The sequence below is a fragment of the Drosophila ananassae genome, chromosome XR, assembly GCF_017639315.1.
Source record: "Drosophila ananassae strain 14024-0371.13 chromosome XR, ASM1763931v2, whole genome shotgun sequence".
Taxonomy (NCBI): Eukaryota; Metazoa; Arthropoda; class Insecta; order Diptera; family Drosophilidae; genus Drosophila; species Drosophila ananassae.
The window spans coordinates 11,263,683-11,285,506 of record NC_057932.1 but is presented as its reverse complement, the minus strand read 5'-3'; the positions used below and the strand labels follow the sequence as shown (position 1 = coordinate 11,285,506).

Below are 21,824 nucleotides of genomic sequence, written 5' to 3'. Positions count from 1 at the left end.
ACAACAGAAACAAAAACACAAACACAAGCACAACGGTTATGGATATGAGAAGGCACTTACTTACCCCTGCCGCCCTCGGAGCGATAGTACGGGGACTGGGCGGCTGCCGTTGCGGTGGCGCCACCTGGATTCGAAGCCTCGGGCTCATCCGGTTCGGGGGCGGTGTTCTGGGTGTCCAACATATTGCTCATCCTCGGAGGTTGCTCTGTAGGAGGTAGGACATAAACTTTATGTATGTATATGCTTCTTATTCGAATGTAAGAAGTCTTAATGTTCCAAAAAACTTGGTGCATAATAAAACATAGACTTTCTAAGTTTTTTGGAACATTGTTTTCATTGGGGTTTGGGGGAACCATGTCATATAAAATATCCACTGTGATTAACTACTTTACTTATATAGGGTGCGACTTGGAAGGAATTGTACTAGATGGGCTTAGAGGGAACCACCATTAAAATTCAAGGCGTATTATGCAAATTTAAGTCTTTCAATTTAATAAGAGTCTAGCGTAATGTTCAAGGAAATAACCCTCGTATATCTACGGTTCTACTTACTTATGCAGGGGGCAATGTGGGAGCGACTCTGTTGATAGCCGCGGGCACAGCGGTTGCAAGTGAGTCCCGTGACGCCGTCCTTGCAGGGGCACTGACCGCTGGTGCTGTTGCAGATCTTTCCAGATGAGCCGATCGGATGGCACTCGCAGGCTGTGGGAGAGAAATACGTTGCACAATTAGTGGTGGATACTTCAAGAGGGGACCTGCCGCAAGGGGCAGATGCAACATGCTGAGAGCTTAATGGACTTTGCGTACGGCACTCGGCACTTCAAAGCCAAAAGGCCAACTGTGAATCGCCAATTGCCAATCGGACCAATCGCCACCGGAATCGCAGTCCGGTCCACTTGAGATTTTCCTTAAAGTCTTTAAAAATTCAGAATTTTCATCAAGCAAAACCTCGGCCTCTTTTACGGAATACGGAATATGGAATACGGACTACCCGACAACCACCCACCCACCATCGTCTGGTCATCCTTGTTGCAAAAGATTCGTTTATGAGCCGTGGAAATGTGCATTAACAGATATGATTACGGCCGGGGCATGCTTCTTCTTAATTCCGTCCATATTTCTGTCCGTACTTCCGTCCGTGTTTGCCGGCTGTCCCTTTGGCCGCGAATGCTCCAACCCACTTGTCTCAATCCACTGACGAAAGTTTTCATAGTTTATACATTAACTTATCTATAATCTTAAATTTAATTTCCTCTGACATTAAAAAATTAAACAAAAAGTCTTTCCGATGACGAAACCACACGCAACATGTCAGTACCTTAGTGGCGAACAAATCTCATATAAGTTGGCATAAAATATTATTTAAATGTGTATCTCATAAAATGTTAACAAACAGATACAACCCTAAGAACTGTCAACCTATAATCACCAATTTGTCGGCCATCACTGGGTATCTGTAGTCTGATATCAACTTTATAAGCCCGTATATTTTGGCCAAAGAGCACTGCCTTATTCGACGACTCTCGTCCTTATTTCGGGATCCTATTTGTGTATGTGGTTGTCCGTTTGCGGCTATTATTGAGGGCACTGCAGTTGTTGTTCAGTAAGCTTGCTCTCTGTGGGTTGTTTAGTTAATAAGCCGCTTTTGGCCACTTTTAATGGGACTCGGGTCGGTTCTTGGCCAAAAGCTGCTGCACATTCTGCGACTTAGTATTTTGAGGGGCCGGACGGAAAGTGGATCATGTTTAGGACAGACAGAGGTATACGTTTACTTGATTGTGTTGGGTACATTAAATATTCTTGTTCCTTAAGTTTTCAGACTTACATACATATGTCCTATGATGTCCCCATTTAAAATATTTAGCAGTATATTCTTAACTTAAAGTTAGTTTATGATACAAGTTTCATGAAAGTATTAGAAGCTTGAAATGCTTTTGTAAATAATTAAGTGTGTGGTGACTCTATTATTGTCCAGGAACTGAATCCTTCCACTTCGTCTCGGGGCATCCCCATTTTCTGGTAATATTCGCGCCCACTCGCTTCGTGCATGCGTGCAACATTTGGTAATTTAATCCGATTTACAATAAATTAAATGCGATTTATATGCACACAGTGACACATCCGGTTGATAACAACAACAACACCAACAAAAACAACAAGCCCGGCTATGACAACGCAACGGACAATAACAACTTGCAACAAAAGCAACAATGCGGCATGTCCATTGTTGCCTGTAGGTCTCGTTCCGTGGACCGGGAAACTGGGAGAACTCATACATAGGTCACCATGGGCTTCGCAAGAAAATTTTCTCGATAAATGTTAGGAGATATAAAATTACAAAACATTTTTATTCATTAATTTTTTGAATTAGTTTCTTAGTTTTGGAAAGGTGGCAACAGAGCTTAAGAAAAATAAAAAATGTTCAACATTTGTAATTATTTTGTGGGTTATATATTTTAAACTACATTTTTATTTAATTTCAAACATGGAATATGGAAATTTGCAAGTAAACATAGCAATAATTGACATAAAAATTGTTTTAAAAGACACTAAATAAAATCAATTAAATTCAAAACTTCAAAAAACTTTTTTAAAAATTGAAACACATTTAAAATTTTTTTCTTCATTTTTTCTATGTTCAATAGGGGGGAAAAATATAATATAATGTTAGGTAAATAATTACATTTGAATTTATAGTTTCTACATATTTTATTTAAACTTGTTGTGTTATCTATTCGACACCTCATTCAAAATGTTCATTGACAAAGTATTTTAGCAACACGTTCAAAATTTGTTTGCCAGCATTTAGTAAAATTGTACCATTGTCCGGCACACATACATTTTGGCGAATTCGGGGCCAACAATATGACAACAATATGCGAATTGTGTGCAGGGCGCTATCTGGAAAGCTGAGGGCTGCGAACTGTGAAATGTTGGGCAAAGGATGGGCAGGTCGGGCAAGATGGGCCATGGAGAGCTCGGGGATATGGTTAAAGAGTCCAAGCCAGAAAAAAGCTGCAACGCGAGAGTGGGAATGCGAAGTGAACGAGTTCATTACGCATCCCATATCAGTGTCCGACATTGGGAATGGCATTGGCATATTTCAGTATCCCAGTATCCGAGTATTCCGGTTTCCCCGTATCCGTATTCCCTTATATATTCCCCCGTTGCAGTGCATATGCTCCGCCCGGATTTTCCTCTCATTTCCCATTTGCATTTTTCACTTTTTTCCATTGGTTGAGGTAAAGATTATGAGTTTTCATTAAAACGGGAGATCAGAGATGCCGTAAAAAGCACGGATTCAGTCGAGTGGCTTCGTTTTCAGATAGTTGTGAATGGATATTGTGGCGCTGGCTTACTTGATTCTTTATTTAATATCTGACTCAATGGCGGTTCAGTCCTCTAGGAGCTTTGAATGTTCGAAAATGATTAGAATTTAATTAAAATTCCCCCGAGAAATGCCCTCCTTCAAATCATGTCTTGTAAAGCAAACGAATAAGCCGCAGGGGGTAATAATTTTTTCATTTCTTCTGACTTATTCAAATCGACTCGAGACAGGCTTCCCCAAAATAAATGAGCTCCAAATGAATCACTCGAGTCCAGGGAATGTATACTTGAAAGTTTCTCTTTCTTTGACTGGACTGTTTTGTGAATGGAGAGAAAGTGAATTTGCTTCATCCGACTTTAAGATCTGAAACTATAACACAAAGGAAGTGACTAATTCCGTTCACATTTTGGGGACGGAGTTGATGAGAAGGAATTTGGTGAAAATAAATCCTTTAAATTACAGCTTTAATATTAAGATTACTGATTATTAAAACCATGATTTCATAAACAAATTGACGAATTTATGACTTAATTAGATTTTCCTGGAAACAGAAAAAGAAGTGTTTCGATTTCGTCATCGTGGCTCCCAACTCGTTAAAATGGTTTCTTATGTTTTACCCCGAAATGTTAATCGGTTTATGATTGATTCACATTTCCCTCCGCCATTCACTCCCCACTCGAAATGTTGATATCCGAAATGCTGAGACCATTATCCACTCATTAGATCATTGATTTAACACGAATTTTTCAGTGCGCACTGATTCAGAGTTACCTCATTGAAAATCCCATTAAACAGTTGAGTACACAGAAATAAAAGCACATATGCGCATGTACCGAATATTCGAATAATTATACATATGAGTAGCTTCATGTTTATTCAGGTACATTTTCAGGTAAGTTTAATGGCGGCTGCATGGCGCGAATGCGAGTGCCAGAGTAATTTTAAAACTTAAATCAATCATATGCGGAATGACGCGAAATGAAATGACCTGCCTGTGCTTTTTCCCGCCCACGCGGGTGAAGCTTTGGCCGTTCCTGACATTTTCCGGCGTAGAATTTTCGTTTCGTTTTCGGCTCCGCAATCGCCATTTACCATTTCTCATTGTTGGCTTTAAAATGCGTTTACACCTGTTATTTATTTAGCCTGGCCGGGTCGGGGATTTTACGAAGCAAAAAATTAATTAAGCATCCGCCCACTCGCACTCACTCAAAGTGAGGTGCCTACACACAACAAGGCACTGGGCATAGTGTAAACACCATAAAGCAAATCAAGCGCAATTTGTTATTGTTTATTTCAAGTTTGCGCAAGCGAAGCCCCTTTTCCCGCCCTTTCCCGTTGGCTTCTGTCGCCGGAAAATAGCCACTCTGGGCAGTGACCACCCGAGGAAAATGCGTTACATAAATTCAACGCAAAAGACTCTTCCTCGGCCATCAATTGCCATAACATATTACCCGAAATTTTCTAGTCCAACGGCGTCGAAACAAAATGAAGACCAGGCCACAAAAATACCAACAACGGAAAACTGAAAAGAAAAGGAAACGAACCGAAAATTGTTTGCCATAAAGAGCACAGCTGCCACTAGTCGGAGAACTTTGTTGTTGCCACTGTTTGTTATTATTAGCAAAAACAAAAACCCCAAGATTCATGCAGTTTTCCAAAGAAAACTCAAACACAGCAGCCGAAGAAGAATTATGAAGAAGATTTTCCAGACCGAGCCTGCCATCCCATCAGATGATTTTCAGTGAGAGATTACACCTGACCAGGAGTCGGGGTGGGGAACTGGGCCAGAACATTGTCCAGACCATTTGGATCTGAGGATCTAGCACTTCTTCTTGGCAGTTTAAGAGTAGTGTTACGAATTATGCAGATACATATGCGCATGTATGCAGTGTGTGTCCAAGTAATTAGTCTTCCGACTAGTTGCCAGTTCTAACTTCTCTAAAAGGGCTATCGAGTTGATTAAATATAAAGATATGGTCTCTAGTTACAAGGGCCCTTTTGTATTTGCTGCAACCTTTATATGCAGAACAAACTTATTTTTAAGTGGAAGGTAAGTACTATCCTTGGCGTAGCACCTAAAGTAAAAAGATATTTAAATGGGCAAACTTTTAGAGTAAAAAAAATTGCAGAGAAACTTTCAGGAAATAAAAAATTCATATTTAGCATCCACTTCTATTCCTCCCTCCTCTGGTAAACCAAAGTAAAGTTGAGTACAAATTAATTCCCCCTCAAAAGACGAAGAGCAGCACTCCATTCAATTAAATTCACATATCCGACGCCATGATTCACTTGAATGATCTACCAATTGCTCATGAATTTAAATGAGCAGTTTGATTCAGCCCAAAAAAGTGGGAGCTGGGCACGAACCGGTTCAAGAGGCGATTCACCTTTGCCACTTCACACTCGGGCCGGCGCGACCCAGAACTTTCCTCAGGTCTTATTAATAAATCAAAGGCTTCGCACGCTGGCGAGACACTGCGGAAAAGTTACTCCTGCCCGTGATCTATGCCTCCTTGTTTTCCATTGGAGCAATGAAAAAGTTTATGGCCGTTCAACTGGCGGAGAGCAGGGGCTCATCCAAGAAAACCATTAAAGGGGGTTTGCTATTAAGTCTTTCAAAATTATTCTACCCCATTCTGTTGATTCAAAGTGCGTAAGGCGTGTTTACTTTTCAATGGTACTAAAGTTCTTATAAAACGCAGACATTTTTTTGTAAACTACCATATAAACTAAAATTTCTCCATAATTTAAATCTAGAACTAGTCTAGTCCAAAAATTAGTTGTTTTTTTTAAACTTAAACTGGGTTCTTGTCATAAGAATCATTCATTGTTTGGCTAAGATGAAAATATATTTAAACTTAAATGTTTAAATTAATATATTTATAAATTTGTAATAATAATGTAAACAGTTCAGCACTCTGACTATTAGATACCATGTACTACCTATATACTTCATTTTATATTGTGCACTATTCGAAGCAAATTGGGGACGTAAACTTCAGTCAATTAGTCCCCTTCGATCCGCCCTTCCCAGAAGAAAGGCTTCAACTTGCAATAAATTTCTGTTGCATGTAAAAAGTTTTGGCCCCACGTGAAAGGTGAGAGGCCTGCAGACGATGGGGAAAACTTTTCGAGCTGTTCAAATTGTGCGTTAAAGATTGAGGCGCCTGTCGGTGAAGCCGAGAAATGGGAAGCGAAATCCTACCAGATCTGAATGGGCCTATTGAAAGTCAAACGAAGCGCACTAAAGTAGGCAATGTGAAATTGTTACCGAACTCTCGCTACTTCTGGCTGAAGTGCACCGTTTCGGAAAATGATTTTCCCCACTATTTTGGGGCGGGGACAATGGTAGGGCTGTTGGCTAAATGACAGCGCCAATTTGACGCTCCAACAATTTGCACAGCTTTAAGTGTCAACCAGCATGCAAAGCGTCATAATTCAAACGGGGCGGCAGCTGGCCACACCCCCAAGCTAGCCGCAGTCCATAAAAAAATCATCAAAAAAGTAGAAGGGTTTTGAGATAAGAGGAAATCTTAAAAGTCTTGTATAGTTCAAGTCTTCTCGAAATGAATATCTAGAGTTGAGCGATTTTCCAATTCTTGAATAGTGTGACCTCTTTCATTTTCAAAAGATGTATTTTCGAAAGACCGTAATAATTTATTCAACTGGAACCATCTGATTCTATAATTTATTTTCGTTCAAAACTAATAAACACTACAATTTTTCGGCTCACTAGCAAACTAAATTATTTCCCCAAATACCGAAGCGCATTTAAAATTCGTTATGGTTGGCACGAAACGTATTATACTCTCTATAAAATCATTTTTTTGTTTGTTACTTGTTTAGCTATGTCAAAAAAATATTTTTGGAAATTGCCGGAGCCCAGGGCATGAACTTTTATTGCCATGCCAGCAGGAAATTTGTCACGGCTCTTGGTTTTGGTTTGGAACGCCACCCTTCCTCGTCCATGGAGTGTCCTTTAAGGGGCGCTGTAATAGATTTTTGCAGCTCACTTTTTGGGAATAGAACACACAGCCGGCTTAGAATGATAAATGCATTTTACGCCGGCATTCTCGATTTTCAATTAAGTCGCCGAGCCACCCTCTGCTGGGCCACCGCGTTGCCCTTTTAACCTTAAAGCGATTCGCAGTGTTGCATTGAACTACTTTATGGCATTCTAATGATGTTTGACTGATGTCCTCGAGCTCCCTGTGCCATCTTGGCCATCCTGTCGGCGGTCGCGTCTTCTCTTTGCGGCAACTTTGTGGCAATAAAGAAACTTTTTCCCGGACTACGTGTGTGTGGCATTATTTTAATTGCACATCCTGCCGGCGCTGGCGACCCCCGTTATTTTCCATGTTATTGCTGTAACATTTCGCACGTGACTTTCTGATTTTATGGCTTTTAATTTCACGTATTTAGTTACGGATAATGTTAATTGTATTCGGAGCATGCCCACCCACCATCCACCCACCACCTACCACCCTGACTTCATTCTCGAATGCCCCATTGACACATGAAGGCTAATTGGTGGGGTGACGATATCCCGAGATATTAAGGAGATATTAAAATTTTGGAATAGTGCGGCCATGACCGTACTCCCCAAACTTGAGCCCGAAAATCATCAAGTGCGAGGAAATGAATTTGAATATTAAATTTATTGGCAGGACGCAGGAAATTCGCATGCTTCATTTAAATTAAATAATGTTGACGCCGGCTGAGTATTCTTTTGCCAGACTTTAATTACCAAAGATCTGCAGCACATGCAGACATCGGTATGAATAATGATTCGATGAGGTCCGGAGCCAGGAGTCCGGAGGACACTCCTTCTGGACAAATAATAATATGTAATTTTCCGGTCATTGAAACATTTGCACAAATAAGGAAACCGACTGAGCCGCCTGTCGAAATGACTTTGACGGCACTGTCGTTCTGTATCTCGGCTAGGGCCTGCATCTGTGACTGAAAGTGCCCGTAAAGGGCCATCCCCAAAGCCCAAGCTCACATCCTAGTCCTTGTAGGTGTCCGTGTCCTAGCCCCAAACTTTCTGTCTGAGCGATGAATTATGGCTTTGGCTTCTCAGTCTGCTCCCAAGTAAATCATTTGAATATTTAAATTGAATCAACTTGAAGTCGCACACTCTCCGACTGGCTTTAACTCGGATTTATTAATCGTAAGGAACGAGATGAATCTGACTGATGGAATAAAAAGAGTTGGTTTTATAATTTTTATTGGAATGCGTTATGACTGGATTTGTGTCTCCGTGAAATGCCATTTGTTTGGTTACATTATTTTATTTATTTCTGGAGAAATGAAACGAATAAATCATCTGCCAGTCCGCATCAGCTGGAGACGTAGATTTCCCAGCAATTCTGGTTGACTAATTGAAAGTTCAGAGTCGGATGAGACGGGGGTTCTGGCACTGGAGGCAACATTTGCCAAATGGCGAACATGACGTAAAACATTCTGACAACAACCCAGAACAACCGAGGCAACAAATTTAAAATCTTTCTTTACAAATTGCACGCGTGTCACAATGAAAGCGAATACATTTTTTATGGAAGCTTCAAAAATTGTCACACCGGCGGCGCCTTTTGTCTGAGATTTGTGATTTGCAAGTGGGTGGTGCGGTGGCCTGGTCACTTCGGATAATTAATTAAGAATCGATAAGAACTTGATTTGGATTTAACGGCTTTGGTTGAGCGGTTGCGAGAATTATGATGCTTAGTCAGCTCTCGCCCAAAAAGCAGCCGCTCCACCGAGCTTCTGACATTCCATGACAAACGATTCTCAAACACACCGCCCCACCGCCTCCCCAGAAGTCTTTTGTTTTTGTTTACGATTCTGATACGGATTCGAATTGGCAATTGGGTATTAAATTTTTTGAATGTGAATTCCCAGCGGGACGTTGTATAAAATCCATACATACTATAGTATATATGCAGGTGCGGGTGCTTTGGGGCGGGCATCTATAAATAGTCGAGTGGCTCGCATTATTTAGCCATGTGGTCCACCTGATTTGATTGTTTGCCAATGAAAATGATTGCACGCTATAAATTTTGGCGGGTTTGGGGAGCGCTTCCCTCTTCTTGACCACCGTGTTTTTTGGTTTATAACCCACTTTTGTCTAAATAAATCCCGACGCCGGATATACACGATCTTGCTGATTAATAAGAGAAATAAAATCTAGTTTTTACGCTTTTTTGTCTTAATGTTTCAATGAAGTGAAGTTATTTTTTATTCTTAGAAAGAATAAAGTATTTGAAAGGAAATAACTTATGAGAAACTGTCGATTGGTAGCTCATGGTTGGGAAATTTATGTGTTTAATTTAATATTATAACATGTTCGTGAAAATCTTTGATTTCTGGTTTAAAATTAATTTAATATCAAAATGTTTTATATCAAATTCCTTTCCAGGGTATCCCAAACTTCTGGCTCTTTTTTCTTTACTTGGTCTGTCTTTTTTTCCATTTTATTTTTATTGTTTTGATTGGTAAGCGTGAATTTATCGCAGCCATAAATTACGGTCCACACAAAGCACTCTAAGGTCGCCTGGGACGACCCAAAGGGTTGCCTTTAAGAACTAGGTGGCCCCTCAAGGGGCTGGATGCTTGATTCTGGATATACGTATGTTTGTATTTGTATTTATTTGGCGGCTAATTATTGTAAATTGTGCAATAATCTCGGAAGAAGGAATTTCCGATTGCTCAAGCCTTTTTTTGGAGAATCTATTGAATGAAAATAATTACCAGCATTTTGCGTATAATTTTGTGATGTTAAAGTCAAATTAAATCAATTGGAATACATTTTACTCTATAGCCGAGTATGTTACTGTTTGTGCCCCTAAATTAAGATAAACTTTTCAGAAATTATACTAAAGGAAAACTAAAAGCAAAGGAGTGCAAAGCCTTCACGTTTTAAAGAGACTAAAGTTACATTTTTATGGACTCACCTTTGCAGACCTTGCGGTGGGTCAGGGGCTTGGTGGCATCTCGGTAGAATCCCTCCTTGCACTGGTGACAGTTCCGGCCCGTAGTCGAGTGGCGACAGTTCTGACAGACTCCGCCGGAGACGCCCTGGGAGAGCCGGAAGATCTCCATGTTGAAGCGGCACTGCCGGGCATGCCTGTTGCAGTTGCACTCTGAAAAGATACACACGAGACACGCTTATGAGCACAAAAAGATACATCCGATGGGTACTGGGCTGGCTGCTAGCTGGCAACTGCCAACTGCTATCTGCTCGTTTTCAACGTCTTTATCGCCTCCGACGATTTGGCCAATTGCCCGATGCGATAAATGGAAATAAATGGCACGCAAAGTACCCGGGAATGGGTCACTGGTCTCCGAGGGTCTTCCAAATGGGTCTAGTCCAGGGGGACATGGGCTTACCCCGGTAATTTATGCGACGATTTGAATTACTATTTGATTTGAATTACGCACTCGGGCTCAGTATCGCAACTTTAATCGATATGATGTCTGTATTCTTTCGCATTTTACACAACCCAGACTTAAATTACTTGATAAATTTGAAATGGCCAAGTCCGGTGGTTTCTTGCTGGTTATGCTTTCGGCAAACAACTTTGCCATTGACAGTCGATGTGTGTTTATTCTTGCCTCTGGTCACTATGCACAGAGAAAACTTAAACAATTGTCGATTTAAACTGATGCTTTTAATTCATAAACAATTATTTTGAAATAAAAGTGGCCAGTCTGGCCAAAAATAATTAACAGAGGGACTAATTTAAAAAATAAAAGTATTAGTAATGGTGCTATATTGCAAGATTGTTTAAAGCCTGGTTTTGTTCTGTTTACTTAATGTTGTTATTTTTAGAGAATGATTGACAAATTGTATAGCTTTTAGAAACTAAGCCCTAAGAATTTGTATATTGAGGGTTTATTTTTTTCTGTGTTACTTCATCTCTTAGTTTAGATGTCGAAAAATATACAGTCAGGAGTGGACAGCTCGGCTGTCAATTGAAAAGACCACGAAAGCTGCTGCTGCAGCTTGCGGCCAGACAGACAGACACCAGCTACAGTGGCCCTCACGGCACTGTCCACCCGACGAGGGTGTACTGTCGGAGCCCCCTGAATTCGACAGGTCTGTCAGTCCATTCCGGGCGACTTCTGTTCCGATTCGGTTCTGGACTGAGCACACCTATGTGTATACATGCATTATAATTATCTTCCACACATGCTGCCGGGCAGCGCTCGGGGCAGACAAAGTGACTCCCCGCCATCCAATGCACCGACCCCCTCAAGAGCCGCTTGCCTCCGCCTGGTGGCGCACGCCAGCCGCAGACAAAGTTATGTCAGCGCAAATATTTGAACACTGCCGGGGACTGTCGCAGCTCGGCACTGAGAGAAATACTTGTTGGAGAGTTGCGGAAAACGTGAAGAAAAATATTGGAAAAATTATTAGCCTCTTCTTCTGGTTAAGATTTTTTGGATAACTATTTTTGAAGTTAATTAGCTAAATCTTAAATAGATATAATAAATTATTTCTATTTAATAGCTTTAACCAAATAATTTGTTAATTTTAAACTTTATGAAAATTAAAATATCTGAAAAATTATTAGGTTACAGACGAACCCTAGGTACTCTTTCTAAAGTTATGTTTAAGAACGATTTCGTCTTTGTAATCTTTCTAAAACATGCTTTCGTTTTCCAAAAATAATAATTCAACGGCAAGTTTTGTATTTAAGGTACTTCAAAGCTTAGGATTCGATTACAATTACATAAACATGTAAGTCTATAACTATTACCTTTTTAAAAGACCTTACATAAAATATAAGTAAATATTTCTCAGATGGACATGATTAAACAGCAAAATAAGTAATAACTAGTACAGTATCAAATAAATATCAAAAAAATCTAAAAATATATCTAAATTATTAAAAAAATGTTAAAATACCTATTAAAGACATTTAATTACTTAAACAGCCAATAAAAAAGGCGGACAAACGAACATGGTATTATAGCTCTCAAAATTATGCCAGCTTCTTAAATGTTTAAATACTAAAAAACCAAAATATTAAAAGCTTGCAAAAACCCATTCAAAGATTTTTAGATATTTAAAACCCAATAAAAAATGTTTATTACTAGTATTTTTTTCTGTGCAGGTGCTGGGAACGGCGGAATACCGTTGGAGAATCGTCAAGAAAAGCTAAGCAAATATTTAGAAAAAGCAGAGCTCCAAGCACGGCGTGTGGCTAATTGCCAAGTTACAAAGCCAAGATACAGAGCTACCAGGCCACCATCCATCCCCCAGCTCCAAAGCCTCTGTGCCCGCGTTGGAGAAAGGGTTAGGGGTTCGGCGTTAAAAATGCTAGATAATTAATTTTAATGACACACTTACGACCTGCGACTTGCGACTGCCGGCGAATGCAACTTGATTTATGGGCCGGGCCGGGACTTTTTTTTTGTTAAATTTTTGGGGCCATGTAAATTTCACTTGGACTTGGATTACAAAACACCCATCCAGCTCAATCAAATGCGACTTAAAGCGATGCATAAAACCGTTCATTAGCCGGACCCCGGGCTGCTGTGTTATCTGAGAAAGGTGAGCCCGGTAATTAAGTTCAAATTTGATAAGTGGCCCCCAAACACTCTCTCGCACTCCCCTAAAAAAGACACGACTGTGTGTGTATGGATGGATGGACGTATTGATGACTGGTTGGCTGGATGGCCGGGCAGACAATGAAATCGCCAGTAATCGTCGTCTGCATCTGCCTCGAAATTAACTGCCTGGGAGAGTTTCCAATAAAAATATTTTTAGGCCGCTTAACTTTCGGCTTAAATTAGTCACACCGCCAACGAAACCGAAGATTGATTGATTTTTGGCAGGGAAAGCGAATCCTTGTAGAGCGGATTTTTAGGAACGCGGAGTCGAACCCCTGGCATCACCTCGAGATAAATGTGCTTCGTACGAACTGAGCTAGGCGATGAAGACCACTTTTGAAAGGGAAAGCCACTGGAAGGCACCGGAAAATTGGCAATTTTTGGTAACAGCTCAAACGGTCGCCTAAAAATTTGAATTGCCGACAATTTGGCTCTTAGCAAGGCAAAGAGCTTACAAGTTATGAATGAAAACTGAAAACCCTTCGACATGGGCCCAATCCACCGCAACAGAGTGGAATCGGTGGTCTGGCATCTCTAATTAACTGCCACACAGCCGGAGTCGACCGTTTTTTGTGCCACTATCCGTGACTGTGGGGATTTTGTGCTTGGCCACTAGCAGATTCGGATTTGGATCCAGAGTCGTTGATAAATGGTCGGAAAGAGCTCGCTTTGGTCAATGCCAAAGGAAACCAAAACATTCTAGGGCCTGGCCCGGACCAGAGTGGAAAAAACCAAACCAAACCAGAGCCAACCGGGCAATGCAAACGCATCACCCATCCAGCCGAAAGGCAATCCAGCGAAATGCTTTGGACTTGTGGATGTGTGTTCATACCCGGTACTCGGATTTGATAGAACTCGTCACACTTTTGTGATATTCATTCCCAGTACTTGATGCTATCAGAAGTTATTCTAAATATTCGATCATATAAGGATAGTTAGGACTCTTCTCTATTATTAGGTGCCTTTTGGTTTTAGATAGCTTTTAATTCCAAGTACCCAGTATCCTATAGTCGTGGCTAGTCATCTACCGGTTCCTTCTGTTTCAGCCCTTGATTCGACTCTGGGGCGTGGCAGTAGTTGGGATGGTCCTGGCTCCTTTTCCATGTCCTGGCAGAGAGTTTTCAATTTTCCCCGGACGGACACCCCGCGCCGCCCGGTTGTCGACATTTCATCGTTTTATGATTGATTGCGTTCGCCTTGCAGTGATTTTCGGTAACCGAAAATTTTGAATTGAATTCGTGCTGACCGACAGGGACGGCGCTTGAAAAGGGGTCCTGTGCCCTGGCAGGGGGTTCGCCAGTGGCTGGGTGTTGTTGTTTCTGGTGTGATTGCGGTTGCGGTTGCTGCTCTTGCGTTTTTGCACTGCAATTTGACAATTTCATCGCAAAATTGTTTTGGTGTTTGTGGCCGTGTTGTGTTGCGGCCTTCGTGTGTGTTGTGTGCTGTGTGTGCTGTGCCTCTGTGATTTATCAAAAGTGGTTGATTTACAAACAATAAAAACAAGAAAAAAATTAATATGAGTTTTTGCGAAAGGAGCCAGCCCGCCGAGAACAAAGCGCCGCGATTGTTCGTGATTCACGCGAATTGGAAATTATGTCAACCCGTTTCCATTGTTCGCCGCCTCCCTGAGTGTTTTTCTGCTTAACCCAGTTCCTGATGAGCTCTTTGAACTATTCCTAGTACGGGGGTATTTATAAACACTCCCAACACCCTAAATAACACAAATTACCCAAAGCTGATGTAAACAGCCCGGCCACTTTCCCCAAAATTTCGCACTTTCTTCCCTGGAAACCGCTCACTGTCTTCCACATGGCCCAGATATCCAAACAAACCCCTGAGAACTATTCGCTTCGGTACTAGGTGCAAGAATATGATTTTTTCAAAAACTTATTCAGCTAAAATATAGGCTTTATACAGAATTTATTTGGCGCTTCGCTTTAAAAGACAGAACTGAAAAGTGCAATCAAGACTGCAACTCTTCGATCCTCAGCCCGCAGCTGCAACATTTTCCTTGTCAACGACCATGGCGGCAACCGCAATGATTACAAATTGTTAGCTGGCCGGGGGAAAAAAATAAATAAATACAATAAAAAACCGCCGACAAAAATGTATGCTTAAAAATACATTTTTAGCCGAGAATGGCCTGCCTCCGTGGCCGTCGAGAAGGAGAAACGGTGAAGAATCCCACTTGATTCCCAGCCGCATTCTGTTTTCTGTTCAGTTCATTTTAGATCTGTTCTCTAATTAACGCCGAACAAATTAACATATAAATATACATATATATATGTATTGTGTAGTGGTGGGGTCCAGCTATCCACCTATCCAGATATCCTTCCAACGGGAAATAAAAAACCATGTTCACGACGTCACTCTGGCCCACACAGGCTCCGCGGATGGGTATTTGGAATTTCGAATTTGGAATTTATGTTTCGGTTTTCGTCGAACTCGTCCGAAATGAGGAAAATGAAAATGTTTCTCCTGTTTGTTATTTTATTTAAATCAAGGCACCGCATAGTTACCTCTTCCTTTTAAATATTCCAATTCCAATTTCAATTTCGGTTTTTCGGTCTTCGTTTTCCCAAATTAGTGCGGAGGACCCCGCTAAAAACAATAAACAAATTTCAAAAATGTTTGTGTGCCCAGCTTCAGTCTGATTTTTTTTTGGGAGGGTGAGGGTTGAGTTAAATAAACGACTCGTTAAGACACATAAATAAAACGCACCAAAATTTCCTAATTAAGTCGAATACACCCGAAAAGTGGGCACAAAACGAAACAAAGTAAAGTTAAGTGACTGGAGATTCCGAATAGAGCGCCACGAAAGTGCCACACACTATAGAATGTGATCTATAGTATGAGCAAAGTCGGGAAGTTATTGGCTTTTCATCAGTCCTTTTACTAGGAAATGGATGGGATGGTCGGGCTTTTAGGAATACAGAAAGTGTTCACTTTTCCCTTGTAGTATATTTGTGAGATGGAATACAGTGTTCCGATTGGAATATTATAATCATGAGGTTGTCTCATGGCAATGGAATAAAAGTGCACAGGTTTCTTATTCAAGAAATATTACAATTTTTGAGTTTTTAATGTCAATTGTGCTATAATAAATAAAACCATCCAACAACCAACTATGTTAAGCCTACCCTATTATTCTATTTCTCTACCTCCCCAGTTAACTTTTAGTTTTAAGCTTTATATAATATAATTCTGATTTCAGATTTGTAGTATCGAGGCTTTCTGGCGATATGATATACCCCATATAGAGTATAAAATCGTAGAAAAAATGAAATTTCAAACAACTTCTTTATCATAAAACCCCAGTAGTAGGCGTTCATTTATTCATTTTTGTAGAGAAAAGAGCCAACACCTTATAAATCAATGCCATGGTCCACGGGTTAATCAATTATATATTTATTGGGTAAACAAAGCCCTTTGTTTTGAAGAGCTGAGAACTGTTTGTAGATCATCTTGGCCATTTGAAGGGGAATCGCATGCGTCATTTTGGGGAGCGCGGCAATTAGTCTCAACCTGCCTCACCTTCTGGACAAACACAACGCAGTCGAGTGTCCCTCCAGTGGCTTCTGTGTGGCAGTTGCAGTTGCATGTGGCAGTGTCTGGTGTTGAAAACAGCGCCTGCAGTACCTGTGTATCTTAGCATCTTTGTATCTGTGCATCCGTGGGTACGTGTGTGTATCTGATAGATAAACAAACCGGCAGATATTTCAACGGCAGCAACAACAACTCCGCTCGCAGGTTAAAGGTCGCTTCTGCTGCTGCTGCCGCCCGCCCGCTGATTGTACCGCTCTTACCGGTCCCCCTTCCACTGCCCCTTCCCCCACTATATGTTTCTGGGTTTTTGATCTCAATTTCGATTGGAATTGGATTCGTGTCTGAATAGGTTCGGGTTATTCGAACTTCCAGTGTCTTGATATCTATCCGAACAGTGGAGCAAAATTTATTTAAATTAAATATTTGTATTTTTGTTCAGGGAGAGTACTAACTTTTGATTTGAAAGAAAATTAATTAGAATTATGTTGATCCTACATTTTAAAAAGGTCTAAAAAACATATTGCTTTTTTGTTATTTCTGGAAACTGCCAGGTACTTCTGGGTAACTAGGTTATAACCTTAAGATTCTATTTATATATTTTTATCTTTTAAAATTCTTAACTATTCCATAGTAAGAAAATTATGCAAGTTTAAAATTATTTGAAGAAAATTTATGAAAAATAGAAAAATCAACGGACCTACAGAGAAGGACATACAGAACCGTATATTCGGATTGGATCAAAAATGTAGTATCCTGACACATCTTTCACTGTATGCCGTAAGAGTTAAATATCAAAAATAAAAAAAGCACATATTTTAAAACTGTTGAATGTGTTTTTAATTTTATGGAAAACCCTGCGGCTAGAAGACATCGGCGGCTAGAGTGGTGCGAGTGTTGGAGTCTGCCGCTGGCTCTTGCAACTTGCAACTCGGAGGTACTAGTGGTGCTAGCTTGTGGTGTTGAAATGTCAGACAGCACTTGCCGCTCTGCCTGCTGCACATGGCCTCCAAGTGCGGCAATATGTTTTGTTTAACATTTTCTCATTTCGGTTTTTTCAGATTTTTTTGCTTTTTTGTGTTTCGGAGGCCTTGCAACTGGCGAGTTGGTGTTGCATTGGTTTCATTTGCATTTTGTTTGTTTATCTCTGGCAGCTCCACGTTTGAATTTTAAAATCGTGGACTCTGTGCCCCCGGACCATGGGACCAGCGACCAGGGACCAGGGGCCACGCCTTAATTACCATCGACCGGGGGCTAATTCAAATAAATGATTTTTAAATGCGCAAAAATGCGCAGCATCTGATTCCCAATAGAGTTGTAGATTGCATTTAATTAACCAGAAAACTCCGTCACCCCATCACTCCCGTTTATTGCGGGAATGTCAATTAAAAATCGTATCTCTGCCCTGGCATTGGAGTATCTCGCAGATAGTGGAAGTTCTCTGGAAACCCGCACTGTAATGCGATGCTTGGGAAAGGCTGCTGACACCAAATAATGCCGTATAAACCAGCCTTCCGATGAAACTGAAAATTAAGGGCACACTTTCAATGTCAAAGGTGGATTTTATTTGCAGAAATCATAGTTCACAAATTACAGTTCTGTTTCTGGCTCTAACGAATTGAAAATATAATAGTTTCAAACATTATTCTAATTTTTAAACAAATTTCAAACTAAACTAAACCTTTTGCTGAAAAAAAAAAAAATTTCCACATGAAAGGATTTAAAAAAGTAAAATATTGTTTCTAAAAAAAGACCAGTTTGCCATAAAATTTGTGCCAAAAAAATCAGGGATTAGTTTCTTTAAAAAGCTACTATTTTCTATAGACTTTCCGAGTAATTCAATTATGAGTTGACATTTTCCTGGGAAGCCTGGAAAAGTAACACCTAAAACCCAAAACTACAAGCCTTAAACCCAAAACCCGAGACACAATGGCCAGAAATTAATGTTGGCACTTTGCACTCGAAGTGCAAAAGTCAGCCATCGTATCCCGGGGCTCTCCGATTGCAACTTATTGTGCAACCTTCGGTTTTAGCCAGAATCTGAAGCCAGAAATGCACTTTTTAAGTAGCATCTTGCCTTTTTTACGGCACTTTTTGGCAATTCGTCATGGTCAGGGTCGTGTGGGGAATCCGAGGGCAGCAGCCGGGCAAGATCTCCAGCTGGGAGGCAGAAATTCAAATCCCTTTGTTTTCTGTTGTGTCCCGGTCCCAGTCCCAGTCCCTGCCACAAGCCCTGCCTCGGATGCCATTTATGGCACTTGAACAAATTAATAAGAGATTCCATCGCACAATGCCACTGGATATGACAATGCACCCCGGGACCTGGGAATTGGGAATTTCGGAATCGCACTTTGCCGGGAAACACTGGTCATGATGAGATAAACTAGACACTAGACGAGGGGCGTGTCAGCCGCCTGGCCTCGGTTTCGTTTTCAAGGATTCGATTCCATTATAGTTGCTACATTTCGGCACCAGGAAGAGAAAAACCAAAGGGCACGAAGGACCCGAAGGGCGCAGCACCAAAGGGGCGATGTTGCATTGTGCATTTATTGTCTGTGCCGAATTTTGAGGCTTCGATTTGGTCAATTGTTCAATGAGTTTTCCGACCAGCTGCCGTTCAGTTCTGGCCATGTTCAACACATTTGGCCAGGCAGTGCACTGGGAGAAATATTTCGTAGAATTCTAGCGACAAAAATTCATAAAATTAATGTTCAAAGAAGTAAATGGATGAGAGAAAAAAGTTAGGTTTCTTTAAAATCTCTTGCCTAATTCATATATAGAATAACTACCTTATAACCTTGATAACCTTTTCCTTACCAATACCTCTTTTTTCCGAGTGCTCGGGACCCTATGTTGCCTTTCCAGTGGCAGAAGGAAAACGCATGCAAAACTATGTATGAATGCCCCGAACAAGACCCACGTCCTCTGCATTTATTTACATTTGTTCCGGACACACGGCCATCCGGACGGACAGACGGACAGCGGACAGACAGACAGGCAGTCTCGATGCATTCAGATTCGCATTCACATTCATTCATTTGCCAGTTTTGCACGGAGGATGGATGGAGGATGGGCTTCCAAGCCTTTTTTGTTTGCATTTTTTTGTTGAGAAAATCGGTGCCTGAAAGGGATCTGGCAGGTGTGCAAACGGGAAATATTTCATTATGCACAGAGGACAGTGGGCACACGGACTTCCAGTAAAGGGATATACGGATTAATGCGGAGCTAATCAATTAGCGAAAACACAACTACATTTTTATTGGAAGGTGTTTGGTCGTGAAAGTGGCAAGGTTTATGGGATTGCTATTTTTTATCAGATTTCTGATGTTTTGAAAGTCACATGTAAGAAATTGACATTTATTGCAAAGATTCTTCATATTATGGTTTAATTTTTGAAATTCTTATAATTTTGAAGCGGGAAATAGATCAAAAAATGAGTTCCAGGACCCAGGTCCCCTTCCCATTCCTCGTTAAAGAGACTTATCAGGGGGATTATAGCTGCTACCCTTTAAGGTAATCCCTTGTCAGGGCATCTTGTTTCTTTGACACCCATGCCATCCTCTTTCGTGTGTTTTCGAATTACAAAGTTACCTTCCCGTTTCTAATGAACCTGTTGTCACTCTTCGGCAGGGATATCTGCGGACCCATCTCTGGCCGGTTCCATAAAAATCGAAGGTGGTATCTGAGGCACACAAATCGCTCGTAAAACTGAATCAGTGGTGATTCAATCGGAAACAGGAGGGACCCGCCTCCTTAATCGTCTGGAAAATGTTCCTATTCTTAGAGGTCTTAGAGCGCTTCTCACACGATGCTTGATCACTTCGCTGCCTCGGGGACAATTTCCCATTGAAATCCATCCCATCCCATGCCACCCCATTCCATCCAAACCTAACCCAGGCCGGGTCAAGTCGAGTCGAGTCGAGTTGAGTCGAGGAAACACGAGTCGGACAATACGGTTACCTGATAGCTACCATTCGGCAGAGCCATTCACCTGAGCGGCACATAAAGTATCTTAGAGATGCAAATACGGATGCGGATCCGGGACAGATGTAGCTGCAGATACAGATACAGATATAGGTACAGGTACGGATGCAGATGCCGATAGAGGGACAAGTCGTGAAAGTAACATGAAGCAAATCACAATGGCCCATACAATGATAATCCCGATCTGGTCATGATTCGGCAGCCAGGTCCCCAATTCGAATCTGTATTAATATATTGTATTTATAAATTTCTGGCAAAACGCTCGAGGTCAAAGATATAAACGGAAGCTGGGCCCCAATCGAGCCTGCAATCTGCTCTCCAATTGAACCTGAGACAACGACGCTCGGTTTGTGTTAGCTCTTGCCTTTTGCCCAGCCAGACAATGCAATTTGCATATTAAGACAATGATGCTGCTCAAAAGTATCTAGTATCTGCGACTTTCTCGAACGGATTGTGCATGGAAGTCTTGGGAGTTTCAGTAACAAACTGTATCCCTTTTGCTGCCTTTGAGGAGCCAAAAGTTAATTGCTGGAGGGAGAGATTAACACCCGAATAGTATTCGCAGAAAGTCGTAAACGAGACTCTGGGCCGGCAAGTGCTGATAATATTTATGGCCAAGACAAAGCCGCAACACAAGATGGCCATGTTTGGCCGTTGTGCTCCCTTTAGGGCCCGTTTTGTGGTCACTTCCCCTAGAATTTCTCCCAGTGCCGCCTACTATCTTATGCCATTTTACTTTATGGGACATTTTGCAATTTCATAAGGCCGGGCCACAGGATTGGACGGTATAGGATAGTAGAAGTCCCTGCCTGCTCGGCCTGGTGTGCCTCGTCTGCCTGGGTGTCCTGCGCACTTCGGGCTCGGGTCGTCTAGAGTGTTTATTAAATGCCAACTCTTCACAAAAAACAGGCAGAAGCAGCAGGCAGCAGGCGGGCCTAACAAACAAATAAACAACGACCACAAAAAAAGAACTTACTTCGGAACGACTGCTGTTTTGTTTATACCCTTCCTTGGGGTCTCCCTGATGCAACCGAGTCTGGAGGAAACGGCCGGGTTGTTTTCTTTCCCAATTCCCCGAAATTATTTCCACCAGATTCCATGATGAGTAGTTTGGTTTCTAATTGACAAACTATATGTAAACAATGATGATGTAATGAGAAGTTGGGATTCGATTTCCGTTTTAAGGACAAAAGGCTATCCTTTAGTTTCGCAATTAAAGAAGTCTAGAGAAAAGAAAGTTGGACTTCTGTCGACTATGAGTTAGTCTATCAACTATAAAATATACCTAGTAGATGATACTACCTAATATCATAGCTTTGCCTAAACAAGGTCTTATCTTTCCTATCCCAAG

The 21,824-nt window shown here is 41.2% G+C and overlaps 1 protein-coding gene across 2 annotated transcripts in view; it reads right to left on the bottom strand.

Annotated features, from left to right (window-relative positions):
• LOC6502060 (netrin-A) overlaps nucleotides 1-21,824 on the bottom strand; it is a 45,637-nt gene that overhangs the window by 7,658 nt on the left and 16,155 nt on the right. The window contains exons 2-4 of one of the 2 annotated variants that reach the window (XM_001967404.3): nucleotides 10,282-10,470; nucleotides 553-702; nucleotides 65-205 (exon numbers count right to left, since the gene is read on the bottom strand). In XM_001967404.3, the coding sequence (XP_001967440.1) occupies nucleotides 65-205; nucleotides 553-702; nucleotides 10,282-10,470 (480 nt within the window). Of the gene's footprint in view, nucleotides 1-60; nucleotides 206-552; nucleotides 703-10,281; nucleotides 10,471-21,824 lie in introns of both variants that reach the window. The other variant, XM_014903676.3, reaches the window with a different exon arrangement.